This window comes from Rhodamnia argentea, chromosome 7 (genome assembly GCF_020921035.1).
Source record: "Rhodamnia argentea isolate NSW1041297 chromosome 7, ASM2092103v1, whole genome shotgun sequence".
NCBI classification, from domain to species: Eukaryota; Viridiplantae; Streptophyta; class Magnoliopsida; order Myrtales; family Myrtaceae; genus Rhodamnia; species Rhodamnia argentea.
The window spans coordinates 19,495,329-19,511,032 of NC_063156.1; the positions used below are offsets into that span (position 1 = coordinate 19,495,329).

General features: G+C 40.4%; 1 protein-coding gene across 1 annotated transcript; it reads right to left on the bottom strand.

Moving 5' to 3' along the window:
- Positions 1-286: 286 nt before the first annotated feature.
- On the bottom strand, positions 287-14,246 carry LOC115745829 (protein trichome birefringence-like 34). The gene is made up of 5 exons (XM_030681431.2): positions 13,813-14,246; positions 13,302-13,479; positions 2,885-3,081; positions 945-1,103; positions 287-850 (listed from the first exon to the last, which is right to left on the bottom strand). The coding sequence occupies exons 1-5, from the start codon at positions 14,193-14,195 to the stop codon at positions 508-510; spliced, it is 1,260 nt and encodes a 419-aa protein (XP_030537291.2). The 5' UTR covers positions 14,196-14,246; the 3' UTR covers positions 287-507.
- Between the last annotated feature and the right edge of the window lie 1,458 nt (positions 14,247-15,704).

The following is a 15,704-nucleotide window of genomic DNA, read 5'->3' on the forward strand; positions in this document are numbered from 1 at the left end:
CCATAAAGAGTCTTGAACAAGAGAATTTTTTTAGAGAGTTTGTGAGCGTCTACGTTCTGAATAAGTATATGGAGGAGATACCAAAAACTCCCTCATAGTAATGAATAGGAAATTCAATATACTTTTAATTATCGCAATAAAGGCAATTATTTATTTTGCCATCAATTCTACGCTTAAATGGGCGTAACGTTCCAACAAGTATATGTCATTAAATTTTGGATATAATTGGATCAATTTGATCGGATCATTTTTAACCTAATTCACTTATTTGACAGACCGAACCACAGGCATCGACGTCACAACATGGTAAGCATCTGAAGGTTGGGTCAGCACCACGCCGGTGTTCACCAGCGCATGGCTGAGATGGAGTCACGTGGTTTCCGGGCTGTGCAGCCATCGTTGGGATTAGCTGGAAAAAGGAAATTTCTCCTTTCCCTTCAACTTTCAACAAATTAGGTCACAAAGTCACAATTACTTTGCTACTCTACCACTCCATGGACTCCGATTTCAGAGAATATAGGCGTAGAGGAGTTCGTTCCACACGTCGGAGACTCCCGGGAGACACCAGTGGAAGCAATCGGAGTAGCTCGTCGGATTGGCTAGTTGCTCTTGACTCAGGGGATGCCACTGCCTTTTGTAAATGGAAGGGTGCGCATCTTTGCGATACTCCGATAGTTGCGTAATGTTCAGGATTTGGACACCGAGGCCCCTTGTCCGCAGTCTGTAGATGACCGTTTCCACAACTCGCATCAGCTCGGGCTTTGACCCGCTTCCCGAATACCCTTCTCTGATGATGGGTTCCATTTCTTGGTAACAATTGTGACCATCAACTCCACCCCAATCCTCAGCTCTGCAGTATAGGGGAGCTACAAATGAGTTGACGCAACAAAAAATCACAAGTAGTGGCCGAAGAAATGGGCTGTACATTGCAGGAAAATCGTCACCTGTCATGGGTTGGAGACATGCTGACGAAGAAGACTTGGGCCTTGGTTTTGTTTATATGGACTTCCAACCAATCTGACCATGTATTGAGAGCCATTTCATACGCACGAGGCACTGGTACCATCTTGTATATTCCACCAGGACTCCCAAATGATCCCCACCTGAATTTCGACATTTAAATTGTTCTTATATGTGGTTTTAATGAAACCATCCAAGACTTGTCTCTCAATTCAGTGCAATTATAGTGTAATATTTCAACAGCAAGTGCTTTTTTCCCTGAAAATGTAAGAACAGAATGATAGATCTGTCGAGTGGTCAAGTGCTTAGTTCAGATTGAGCAATGCATTTATGTCATGTCATCATGAACATAAGTCATGTCGTCATGCCACGACATCATGCGCATATATATATATATATATATATCATGTCACTCATATCAAACGTCATTCCATGCTTAGGGCTCCGTTTATTTCGCTGAAAATAACTTTCAGCAAAATGTTTTTTAAATTTTCTTGCGTTTGGTTTATGGAAAATAAGCTAGTTAAGGAAAATATTTTTCACCCATGAAAAAAACTCATTCAAAAGTAGGGAAAATATTTTCCTCTTTTTAAGAAGAGAAAAGCATTTTTCCTTATCTTTGATTCCTCAACTCCTTTACATTTATTTTTTAATTAACTTCAAAAATAATTTTGAATTTCATTAATTTTTATTAATTTTTTCTTTTTTCCCTTTTTTTTTTTTTTTTTTCGTTGCCCACCAACGGCGGCCACAACTGCTCGCCCAAGGCCGGCGAACTCATGCCAAGCCTCATCGGCCAGCTACCGCCGTGGTTAGTGACCGGTTGAAACCGGAAGGACAAGAAACAAATATGGTCATTTTTCTGGAAAATAGCTTTTTTGGAGAACATTCTTTTAGAAATATTACATTTTTCGTGAAACAAACGGAGCCTAAGTTCTGACCCAAAAAAAAAAGAAAAAACCGGAGCCTAAGTGTTCAGATATTTGCCCATACAACAATTCGGATTTTTTAACAGCACTATCATACACGAAATAGATGTCTTGCGTCTACCCATGAAGTCATGCAATAGTTTACCCTGAAGGGTACTGGCAAAATTACAATCCGTTCGCTCTCAAAATTGAAGAAATGATTTGACATTTGAAAATGTGGGGCATGGCTAAACGATGTGGTGCCAAAAGCGTATCTGGAGGGTGCTAGATTTAAGAATTTTAGGTTTGTCACGTATGAACCGGTGCATTTATGGAGGTGCACTTGGGTAGCACTTGACTTCCTTAATATCTATGACTTTTCGATGCCTCATCGATCCAGTTTAATTATAAATTGATTGGTAGAAATTCTAGTTTGGACTTGAAAGGATGTGTTCATATTTTTTAATGAATTACTCAAACCTAGGACTTCAAAAGATTTTAGGAACACGAGGCGTACAAATGTGCCAACTAAGCTTTCAAAGGTGCTCCAATTGCTAGAAAATCTCCTTATCAAACTGAAATCCTTTTAGTCCAAAAAGCTTTCTTAATTTGTCTTGCTGAACATTTTTATCCATACGTGCTTGCATTATGCAACAACCTGTTTGAAAGCAAAATTCTCAATCATCCTCTTATGTTGTTGAATTATTCAGAATATATCATCTTCTCCCCTAATGATTTGTATTATCATAAAGATTTTTATACAGCATTATCATATGTAAAATCTATTTCAAGCAAAGCTTAAACCAATTTAAATACTATCAAAGATTATGTATTTATCTAAATGTCAATATTCAAATATTTTTTGAAACAGTTTAAGGTGTTCGCTTTGCGCAAAAGCCCAAAGTTGAAGAACAAGTACTCAAGGATAAAATTCGATCAAACATAAAGACAAGTTTGAAAAGTATTGAACTTATTGATGCAATTAGAGGTGTCACAGAGCACATGAAGGGACTTACAGAACTTTCATCTCGGGTCTCAACCACCAGAGGTAGGAATTGAATACGAGAATGTCCGCATCTGACCAAACCTTTGCATGCTTTTCAATGGCCTGAACTCGAATGATTCGCTCGGGTAAGTGATGATTATATGGATGGTCACTATTGGATTCCACTAGCATTGGTGCCCAGTAGAACTCGATCGTCGCGTTGTATTCCTAAGTTCACTCATTGAGACCAAACATTATCACCAAAGGTCCCAATTAAAGCACTAGGATTGATTATTGTGAGAAGAAAGGTTGTTACTCGTTCGCATGCATTGGCTCGCGCCCAACTTCTTACTCGTCCCCCTCTGAACACGCTAGTGCCCAATTTCTACCAATTTGAATATGTGGCACTTTCTCTTGCAATTTTCTTCCCCTAGCATCCCCCAAACAAAGACTAAACCCGGCAAAATGAATTTGAAATCTCCAATTTGGGTAAGTAGGGCGGAATCCTCCTGTCTTATTCGGCTCCTAACCCATTTAAAATAAGTTAGAGGTGGCTTTAAACTTAATTAATTATGAAAAATTAAGTTGTGATCTAACGTTTTGGAGAGTCCCTATAAAAGCATAAGGCGGTGCCTATGCATCCTCGAGATTCATCTTGAGATGAACGCGTTCGATAAGAATAGAGTAAAATTGTAATCCAATGCATGAGACAGAGGGAACTCTTCCTTTTTTTAACACTATGTGCGACAATATCACTGTATATCGTAAGTAGAAAATCAGAGACTAACGAGGCAATACTTACAAACATGGAAGAGAAAGATATCAATGGGAGTTTGCAAATTAACCACGCGCGCTGTTTTGTCCTAACTTACATATTTAAGGCAAAACACTCTTTTGTCCCACTTTCATTTTTCCAATTATCATTGCATCAGAATTGGATCTACTCACTATGCCACTACTTTCTCTTTGAACTAATACTACAAAAATCGGGAGAAGAGCACCAAAAGTATCGAAAGTTGTGTATAACACTCACTTTAGTACAAAAAATTTATGTCAAATCACTTAAATACCAAATTAGAGAAAAACGGACCACTTAAGTGCCTCTGGCGAGATATTCCGACCAAAATTAATACGTGTCATTTAGAATTAAATTTTTAATATAAAGTGGCATTATTTAACAAAATTAAGTCCACTTGGACTTCTCAACTTTTAACAAAAACTTAATATTAGATTTAAAAATTTGCTAAAAAATATTTTTAAATTATAATTTTTTAAAATTAAATTTAAAAATTGAAAAAAAAATTGAAAAAGGGGGGGATTAATTTTTTAAAAATATTAAAAAATATTGAAAATATTTTAAAAAATTAAATTTTTATTTTTTGTAATTTTTATTTTTTTTATCTTTTTATCTTTTTATTTTTTAATCTAATTAAGCTTGTATTTTTTTATTATGTTTTTCAACTTTTTTTTTTTTTTTAATTCTTGATTGAACCTTCGGTGAGTCACGTCGGCTTCAAATATTAATAAAAAAATGCCACTCGGATTTCCAGCCATGTAGATCGAAGTTGGTATTTAAGTGAGTTTTCAAAAAAATTAGCACTTGAGCGATCCGAGAGAAACTTTTGGCATTAAAGTGAGCGTCGTACATAACTTTTCATACTCCCGGTGTTCTTCTCCCTATAATAATCATAACCTACTACACATACCTGCAATTAAATAAGAATTCAGGTCCTCTCTAAAAATGATTCATTTCTCCCACCTACGATCACACACGCGCCTCTACCCAAGTTCTAATTGTCCCTAGAGTTACTTCATGTGTGGTATGATTTTGTTTGTAGGAGCGAATTTGGAATTTATACTCTATCTGCGAAAAAGTTAATATGAAAAAAGTTAGAAATTTCTATGATAGATTGGAATGAAGGTTGAGTTTTTATTGAGTGATTCTGGTGCAAGTTTTGCGGTATTTGGTCGCATATGTTCAGTTGCATGCGGTAAATTAAACAATCAGGGAAAACACAGTATTCCAAACACAGGCTAGATAAACAAAAGATCCAAATCAATTTTGAAACCCTAACCTTAGCTCATCGAGTGTTCTTGACGGGTCAGATACCGAATCTTCGCTATAGCGGTGGAGCTTTGAAAGTCTCCCGAGGTGAGCATGGACTGTGGGTTTTATCCCCTCTAAGGAACACTGATTGGCTCATCTGTTAGATTCTCTGAAGCCAAAGATAAAGACACAGGACATTGTGGCAGATGAGGCGGTGAGAGGGATCTGATGATCTTGAGTTAGAGGGTTTTATGGAGGTCAGCGGGTTGAGAAGATGAAAATCTGGGAACATGACGACGTCCGTAGTCAGTGGAGAGCGAAGTTTTGTGTGATGACTCATCGGGCTAGGGAGATGGTAGGCCACTTTCAAACGAACTTATAGGAACCCTCTCATGTCCCGTCTAAGGGTAGTGGTGAGTATGCATTGTCCTTTGCTGATGAAAGATTGGGTTTCTCTTCTTAAGTACAGGAGCAAGGTGCTCAGTTAGTTTACGTCGTGCAAGACAAGGAATGAAGATCACATCGAAAGAAAAATCATGTGTTTGTTTACTACTGAAGGGTTGAAATTCTTTTCATACCAATTTTACACCATTAAACGGAGTCGCAGAACTGATGAATGGCATCCTATTGGTTGAGAGCTCGCTTTTTACTCTCAAATGTTGGACTTAGATGAAGATAAGTGGGCTGAAGTAGTGAATGTTGCAAGTTGGTTAGGGAACAAATCATCGCTATGAGCAATTAAGTGAAGAGCTTATGTAGAACAGTTGGCGTGCGATTATTTAGAATTACGTGATTGTCGGGATCGCCGGAAATAATCTCGGCAGTTTTTCTGATTTTGGTTTTGACGACCTTGGATTGCGTTCAAAATTGCTTGGTTGAAGCGAAACGGCCGTCTGGTTCGAACTCATGGCTTTGCCATGACTTACGATGGATTTTGGCATTTCGAAGTCGTCTCGATAAGTTTTATAGCAGTTTTCTATCTTAGGAAATTCCTAATTATCTTTAATTTTAAATATTCTGTTTGATTAAATTAGATTCAGTTTATTTAATGTTATCTTTACTTATTCGGTTTCCAATTGGAGTCCTATCGCTATATGGGACGTTCGTCTCTGTAATTGTTGGCATCAGAGTATCATTGAATAAGAATTTTGAGTTTTGGAATCGTTTATTCCAAGCTTTTGCTCTCTTGCTGCGTCATTTGGTATCGGAGCAGGCATCTCCTATGACGATGGTGAATAACGCGAACGTTAATCTCCCCGTTGCTGAGAGCCGTGAAAGCGAGCCTATTACACTGGTTGAGTTCACCCGGTTCGTGGATCAAACCGATCGTAGGTTTCAAGAAATCCTTGAAGCCATACATCGTTTATCCACAAACCCCGCACCCGGCGTTCTTCCAGTTGATCGACTTCCCGTCGGTCGTGATCCCGAAGTTGTTGTGGATCGTGGGGCCAATATCCGACATAGACGGGTAGACTATGTCGAAGACTCTGAAGACGAAGATGAGAAAGATTTCCTAGACGAGCCTATTCGAAGAGGACAGCGGAATAGAGAATTCCAAAATGATCGTGTCCATCGAGGTCGGCGCTATGGAGGACATCGGCGAGATCCGGAGCAATATTAGTTAAAGGTAGATCTACCAACCTTTAACGGGAATTTGAATATCGAAGATTTCCTGGATTGGCTGTGGGAAGTTGAAAAATTCTTTGACGCCATGGAGATTGAAAAGGATCGACAAGTTAAGTTAGTTGCGTACAAACCGAAGGGTGGTGCCTCGGCTTGGTGGGAGCAAACGCAATTAACTAGACGTCGACAAGGAAAGGCTCCCGTCCGAACGTGGAATCGCATGAAGCAGATGCTGAAGTCCCGGTTCCTCCCTACTGATTATGAGCAGTTGTTGTTCCAACAATTTCAGAATTACAAGCGGACGAACCGAACAGTCCAAGCCTATACGAAAGAATTCCTTCGACTTTCCGCCCGCAATAACCTAGCTGAATCGGAAGCGCAACAAACCGCTAGGTACATAAACGGCTTGCGATTGAATATTCAAGATCGTGTTTTTGCATCGTGTATTTTCTGTTGAAGATGCCCGGGAGATGGCGCGAAAAATTGAGATGCAATTGGAGAGGACTAGCCCTAGTATTCGTGGAAGCAATTATTCTGGTCGTAGATCTTTCGGAAAAGGGAAATAGATCGATGCTTCGGGTTCCTCAAGTCAGCAAACGGGTGATACGAACCGAGCGCCGGGAGGTGTTGCTGGAATACCTAACGAACCGGTCGTGGCAAGTAACCGTGCTCCAAACGCCCGTAATCCTTATGCCAAGCCGCAACCAATCGGATGCTATAAGTGTAACGAATTGGGCCATCACTCGAGCGATTGTTCCCATCGGAGAATGGCCAATATCATTGAGCATGAAGAGGAGGAGTATGAGGAAGATTGGGTGGACGAAGAAGAAGTGGAAGATGAGGTGGGCGAGCAAGTGAATTGTGTTGTTCGTCGTTTATTACTTGCTCTGCGGATAGAAGACACCCGGAGAAATCAGCTTTTCCGCGCTCGTTGTATTGTAAACGGTAAGGTATGCGATGTTATAATTAACAGCGGGAGTTGCGAGAATATAGTGTCAAAGGCTTTAGTGGACCACTTACGGTTGAAGACGAAGCCACATTTCGTGCCTTATACAATCGGGTGGATTCGTAAAGGACCCGAGCTTAAGGTAACACATGTATGTCGTTTACCTATTTCTATTGGAAAGTCGTATCATGATACTATTATGTGTGATGTTGTGGAAATGGATGCATGTTATGTGTTATTAGGGTGACCATGGCAGTATGACGTGGATATTACACATCGAGCTAGGGAGAACTCGTATTCTTTTGTATGGAATAAAATCAGAATCATGTTGAAGCCGAGGGGTGATACTCCCCGGGCCCCGAAAAAACAGGGTTCTGGTTTTGGTGTTGTGCAACGTGCAGGGGTTATGTTGAATATTAGTAAACGTGAAGGGATGTACATACCGGTAAAGAAGGGTGACAAACAGACCGTTGCTTGTATTCCAGAAGCCCTTAAGCCCTTGCTAAAGGCGTTCTATGATGTAATGCCGAATGATTTACCCGACGGATTACCTCCTCCGAGGGATATCCAGCATGAGATTGATTTTCTACCAAGTGCCAATTTCCCTAATCTGCCGCATTACCGGATAAATCCAAAGGAGAACCAGAATTTACAAGAGCAGGTGGGAAAGCTTCTCCATATAGGTTTCTTGCGCGAGAGCAAAAGTCATTGTGCCGTAGCCGCACTTCTCACGCCGAAGAAAGATGGCGGTATGCGTATGTGCGTTGATAGCCGTGCCATTAATTGGATAACTGTCAAGTACAAATTTCCAATTCCCTGGCTTGATGATATGCTAGATAGACTTGCTGGATCACGGGTCTTTACGAAGATCGACCTTCGAAGCGGCTGCCACCAAGTTCGCATTCGTCCCGGCGACGAGTGGAAAACAGTCTTTAAAACAAGTGCAGGTTTGTATGAATGGCTTGTCATGCCGTTTGGACTCGCTAACGCGCCTAGTACTTTTATGCATTTGATGACTCAAGTACTCAAACCTTTTATTGGCAAGTTCGTGATTTTTTTCTTCGATGATATTCTTATTTATAGTCCGAGCGAACGACATCACTTAGAGCACTTGAGGGATGTTCTGCCGACCTTGCAGAAAAATCAGTTATTTATTAATTTAAAGAAGTGCAGCTTCATAACCGAGCGACTTCTTTTCTTGGGTTTTATTGTTGGAGCGGATGGTCTCCATGTTGATGCAGAAAAGGTGGCGGTGATCCGTGATTGGCCAATTCCACGGAATGTTGACAAGGCTCGAAGTTTCCATGGCCTTGCGACGTTCTACCGGCGTTTTATTAGAGATTTCAGTACAATCATGGCCCCGATCACCGATTGCTTAAAGAAAGGCAAATTCCATTGGAGTGATGAAGCTTCGGCCGGTTTTTAGCTTATCAAAGAAAAGCTCTCAACAGCCTCGGTATTGATGCTTCCAGAGTTTGAGAAAGTATTCGAGTTGGATTACGATGCTTCGGGTGTAGGAATCGATGTTGTTCTTTCCCAAGAAGGTAAGCCTATTGCTTTTTTTAGTGAGAAGCTAAATGAAGTTCGTCGGCGCTGGTCTACATATGAGCAAGAATATTATGCTGTAGTGCGCGCTATAAAGCATTGGAAACCCTACCTTTATCAGCAAGAGTTTGTTCTTAATATCGATCATCAAGCTCTTAAATACATTAAGAGTTAGAAGCATTTGAATAGGATGCATGCACGATGGGTTTCCTTTCTGGAGCGGTTTAATTTTGTACTTCGTCATAAGGAAGGCCGCTTAAATAAAGTGGCGGATACACTCGGTCGGCGTGCTGCGACACTCGTGATTATGCGCACCGATGTGGTTGGTTTTGATCAACTCTGTTCTCTTTATTCTGAGGATGATGATTTTGGTGTTATATGGGAGAAGTGCTCTAAAGCGGGTTCCCATGACGATATGATAATTCGGGACGGGTTCCTATTTTTTGGCAATAGATTATGTATTCCTCGAAGTTCTTTGCGAGAATAACTTATTCGAGAGCTTCATGGTGGTACTCTTGGCAGATATTTGAGCCATGATAAGACCGTAGCCTTAGTGGAGGAATGGTACTATTGGCCACAACCGAAGCGTGACGCGGGACGATTTGTCGGCAAGTGTTATATTTGCCGGATGGCTAAGGGCCATTCTCAAAACACCGGCCTCTATACTCCCTTGCCGGTTCCTTCCGGTCCGTAGGTTGATATCTCAATGGATTTCGTGTTGGGACTTCCTCGCACCCATCGAGGTGCGGATTTTGTATTCGTGGTGGTTGACCGATTCTCCAAGATGGCGCACTTTATCCCTTGCAAGAAGACTTCGGATGCTTCACATGTGGCAAGTTTTTTTTTTCGTGAGGTAGTCCGTCTGTATGGGGTTCCAAAGACCATCACTTCTGATCGTGACACGAAATTCCTAAGCCATTTTTGGCATACTTTATGGCGTTTGTTTGGGACGGATTTACAATAGAGCAGCTCTTTTCATCCCCAAATGGACAGTCAGGCCGAAGTTGTGAACCGTATTATGGCGGATATCATTCGATGCCTCTGTAGTGATGTGCCCAAGCAGTGGGATAGGTATTTGGCTCCCGCCGAGTTCGCCTTCAACAACTACGTTAACCATTCCACTGGAAAATCTCCTTTTGAGATCATCTATGGGCGTACTCCAAAGCATACTTTAGATTTAGTTCCTTTGCCCAAGATTCCAGGCTATAGTGTTGCGACAGAGCATTTGGCGACCAAAATTCAGGAAGTCCAAGCAGATGTTACTCGCCAATTAGCTGCTTCGAATTCAAAGTATAAAGAAGATGCTGATAAACGGCGTTGTGCGAAGATTTTTGAAGTAGGCGATGAGGTCATGGTTTTTCCGTGAAAGGAGCGTTTCCCTGTTGGTGCTTATAATAAATTGAAGCACAAGAAGGTTGGTCCTTGCCGAATATTGAAGAAGATCAACGACAATGCTTATGTGGTTAACCTCCCCGATGATCTCACCATTTCTCCTACGTTTAATGTGGCCGACTTATTTGAGTATCATTCTTCTAATACTCCCCTCTATCTTGATCATAACTCGAGGGCGAGTTCTTCCGCAAAGGGAGGGAATGATGTAGAACAGTTGGCGTGCGATTATTTAGAATTACGTGATTGTCGGGATCGCCGGAAATAATCTCGGTAGTTTTTCTGATTTTGGTTTTGACGACCTTGGATTGCGTTCAAAATTGCTTGGTTGAAACGAAACGGCCGCCTGGTTCGAACTCATGGCTATGCCATGACTTACGATGGATTTTGGCATTTCGGAGTCGCCTGGATAAGTTTTCTGGCAGTTTTCTATCTTAGGAAATTCCTAATTATCTTTAATTTTAAATATTATGTTTGATTAGATTAGATTCAGTTTATTTGATGTTATCTTTACTTATTCGGTTTCCAATAGGAGTTCTATCGCTATATAGGACGTCCGTCTCTGTAATTGTTGGCATCGGAGTATCATTGAATAAGAATTTTGAGTTTTGGAATCATTTATTCCAAGCTTTTGCTCTCTTGCTGCGTCAAGAGGTCTTGAGGAAACACGATCAAGTAAGCCTACTATTACACTAAAGTGCAAGTGTTCGGTTGCCTTGCTTATTCTCATATGCGGAAAGTGGTGTTGGAGTTGAGGATATGTATGTGCATGTTTCCATGTCATATACATGGAGGGTGAAGGGATCTCTAATCGGGAAACCGTATCCAAGCTCCGTGGCCGGACGGAGGCTAGGGCTGCTTCCTTCCCACCACGTCGTCGAATGAATTCAAGGTCATATCAAAGAAATTCTGAAAGTTCGATTCGATCTGAACTACTCATTTTCAAATGATATCCACCACTCCCTCGTGAATGTGGCACACACCTTTTTCTTTGTTTCGGAGCCTTCGGGGGCCAGCTAGCGATAACTCTCACTCTCATAAAGAAAAAATTTCTAGGAATGTGATACAACGTGTGATGCTCTGAGAAAGATTTGCCCGATTTTCATGTTTAGTAGATACTTACTTTTGGCAAGTCTACTTTGTTTCGGAAGAAGCGATGGATCGATTGAATAGAAAAATCTTGACGATTTTCAAAAACAGATGGAGTTTTAAGAAGAGTTTAGAGATGTTCAAGGTGTAGAGGATGTGATAGCATCTCGGGAGTCACTAAATTTTGAGATGGAGATGTGATTTGATTGCATCAGCCACAACTTTAGTATGGAGATACAAAGAGTGAAGACTAGTAGGACGTTGTAAGTGATTTTGAGGAGTTATATAGGGAACGCGTCGAGGTACTTCCACATGCAGTTGAAAAAATCCTATGAGTACCCTACTTGTTGCATGTTAAAAATTGTCCAGATTGTCATGGTGTACGTGAATGGGGTGGAGTACTCATCGTATGCTTCACATGCTAGTATTGTTGATTGCTTGAGTTATGTGGTGGATAATACTAGCTTGATTTTTCATGAGCCACCATGAATACGATTAATCCACTTGTACATAATGATGACATGAAGTGGATCCTCCTAGTTTTGTTGGGAATGACAGCCGTTGGGATATATTTAAGAGGATGTAGATTAGATAGTCTAGCAACAACTAAGTTTGGAAGGCCGGTAAGAAAAGTGTCAGAGTATTTCTCTCTGCAGTAGAAATCCAATACCTTCCCTTGCAAAATTGCCAAGAGGAGCCCAAGCGTGAGTCCATCGATATATCTAGTTGGACTTACCTTAGCTCAAACCAATAAGTTATGAGTCAACTTGAATTTATTAATTACTCCATATCACCTCAATTCTACGATGTAGGACTATTCTAACACAATTCACAAATATATTCCCATAGTCCCTCCTTCAAGTGTGAGTTCAATGTTAAATATGTTACTCTTTAATTCAAATATCCTTCTTCATCAACATGTCTCAATTTGAATTTCCAATGCCCATCTACATCCGTAGTCGCTTTTTCCAGACCGAAACTCTTTTTCTCCAAATAGTTGCAAATGAGACCACGTTGCTACTCCACAATGCCCACCTTCACCTCAAGCCTTTTTCACCGGATCAAACTATTAAGGTTGTCTGCTACCATTGAGACTACGATGTTACACCACAATGCCCACTGTCACCCCAAGTCTCTTTTGTCATACCGAACCACGAAGGGTACATGGAAATCACATTGGTCACGAGATTTCTTTTTTAAGATATTCATCATATATCAATACACATTAGGAGTGAGCCACCAATCAACCATTGGCTCTGATACCATTTGATGGAAACTCATAGAAAAGTGTGATACTTTCACCTAGTAGATCACCAAGAGGGAGCCCAAGTTCGAGCCCGTTAACATATCCAGTTAGACCAACATTCACTTAAAATTTTAAGCTAACGAGTTATGGCCACTTATGATATATTAACTACTCCATACCACACAAATTCTTCGATGTGAAGCTTTACTAACATAACTCACAAATGCATTTTAACAACACTCATATCGGACCGCATAAATCTTTGATATCTTATTACCGATGGTTGATTTCTCCGATAATATCATTATCTCATATTTGATATTAAATTACATGATTCATTAGTTTCCGCGTTAATATTACAACCAGAGGCATGTGTTAATTTTTGGTAACGAAGGTCACAATCATCAAAATTACGTGAGTTTGCAAGTACTGACAATTCGAACAACACGCGCAACAAAAAAAGGGAATCAAAGGGGAGATTTTTGCGGTACCAACAATCGAACAAGATATACTTGAAGAATAAAAATAATAAAAATAAATAAAAAAGGAAGGAGAGAACTTACCATGGCATTGAAGGCGATTAACGAGTGATTGTGGTGATAAGATATCCATTTGAGGTAGGGAGGGATGGAGGACTCCACGAGGCAAATCATCGACACCCATTGTCCTCTGTTAAGAGAGTCCCCAACGTAGATCATCCTCCTGTTCCTCAATCTCTCCAGCAGCCGCGTCGCATTAAACCTGCACCTCATTAAGCTAAAATCTATAAAAAGCTTTGTTTTTTTATTGTGGGAAGAAATTCTCTTCGACAGTGCAATAAATAAAATGGAAAGACAAATGGTCAAGATTCAAGTAGAGCAATTGCATGATGATATATATTGAACCGCATCTAAACAGTCAGATTTGGTCGGATTAACGTTCGATGTGACTTATCAGAGGTAATGGTCGAGGTAAAGTTTAGAAAACACACAGCAAACTCGCTGGAATCTTGCTCGGGTGAGTCGGGAGTGGCACCATCTAATGGCAATTCCTTCAATTACTGTCATGCATTAGAACAGCCAGAGATGCATGTACCTGGGAATGTCACAGCCATGGGGTTGCCACCTCCAATGGCGATACTTCAAGTCCTTCCGTCCGAACTTCCCACAAGCCACCTGGTCCGACATGAACGCGCATCGCTTCTCCTCGTACAACGGATAAGACTCGTTGTCATACACCCACCTCCCCGAGAACAAATCGCACGACGTCGCCGCACCGGTCGCGCCTTGAAGCGAGGCACCATCGTTCGGCGGCAGCGGCCGTAACTGAGAGCCGTCACGCGCGAGGGAGAGGACGGCAACAATGACAGAGGCTACCAGCAAGGCGACAAGGGAGTTGAAGCTGCTCCTGACACCCCATGTGGCTGAAGTTATTTCGGCTTTGTTCACCATTATCTCTCCCTTCTGCGTTCTCTCCATATATCTTCTGCATCTTTCTTTGCCCTCATATGTACTGAGGGGGGGCCTTTTGGGTTCGTGAGGTGACCCACACCTCATGCCTTGTCTGCTTTCTTGTCTGAAGCAATTTTCTCCATGATTGATTCTGTTATGTAAATTTGAAGAAGAAAATAATAAAAAATCATTTCATGATGAGTCCATCTAATATAAGTTTAGGATCTCGATCTCTCGTGGGGTTTATCTGATGTTAGTGCTTAAAATGTATAGTACGCATATATGTACCTAGAATAGTTTCGTTAATCATTTATTAATCAACTAGATATCCGAACCAATCAGTACCTCTAACTTCTTACAACATGGAAAGGTCTGAATCGGAAACGTAAGATGTAACAGATTTCAAATCGAAGATGTTGCTTTGGCCATTGTCTCCAATCCAAAGATTGAATGTAAAGTCATGAAAAATTTACCCAGTGGCGTGCGATAAAACCTCACTTGACACTTGACAGTCAGTACGTTAATTAATTAAAACGGGAAATTCTTTGTTGTCCGACAATAATGGGACCAATCCCCTTCAGTCTAATCCATTTGTTTGAGAGAGAATATATTACGATCGTCTGATGATAACAGAAAAATAATAACTTGTCAACATCCAAGTGAAATTACTAAATACAAGATTGTCATTATTAATTAAGGAAAATTACAATATTTGAAAGATAACTACTCTTAGGGCCCTTAAAACTTACAAGCTATAGAGGAATTAAGTTACCACGAATTGGGATAACGATTTACAATAAATTTATAGGTTATTTACGACATTTCATGGAATGTTATGGATGTTAGGTATTTCACCTTACGAGACCTTAAGGTAGATCACTATATCTCAAGAATGATTACTAACTTATCATTTACAATGACTTGCGATAAACTTAAAATTATTGAGCGAAATTATTAAGTGTAGATACCATCACTTATAACAACATGTAGTATTGTACGTGCCATTGGTTAATTACAAAGTGGTAATATTTTTACGTCATGAATTCTATTGTCAAACTAACGTCCTTCCTGTCTGACCCAAAAAAACAAATATTGTCCTGAAAAGTAAATTACTAATTTAGATTAGAAACAAGTCACGACAATTACAGACAAATCATATCCCCTAAAGTTAAATTGCACAATGTTGCGACCCACCCCTCGGTCCGATCGGAAAGCAAGTAATGGGTCAATGGGAAGCGGGTTTATGGGTTGTCGTCATCCAACTTGTAATTGATGGATTTCGACGCGAGCCCTCCCAAGACCCATGCCCCAAGTCACGATGGAATGAATTTTAAAACGAGGTCGACCTTTTAGTGTGGTCGGGTGACATGTCAATAATATACATGTCAATAGAGTCGCCACCAATCTTTTTTGGAGGGTAGATTGAAAATCCTATCGAGCGGTTGAGAGATTCCATTCGATTCCATGAAAACCAGAGAAAAGGGTTTGAAGACTTAGTTATGTCAATGTTGTTATTGACGCCTTTTTAGTACCTAA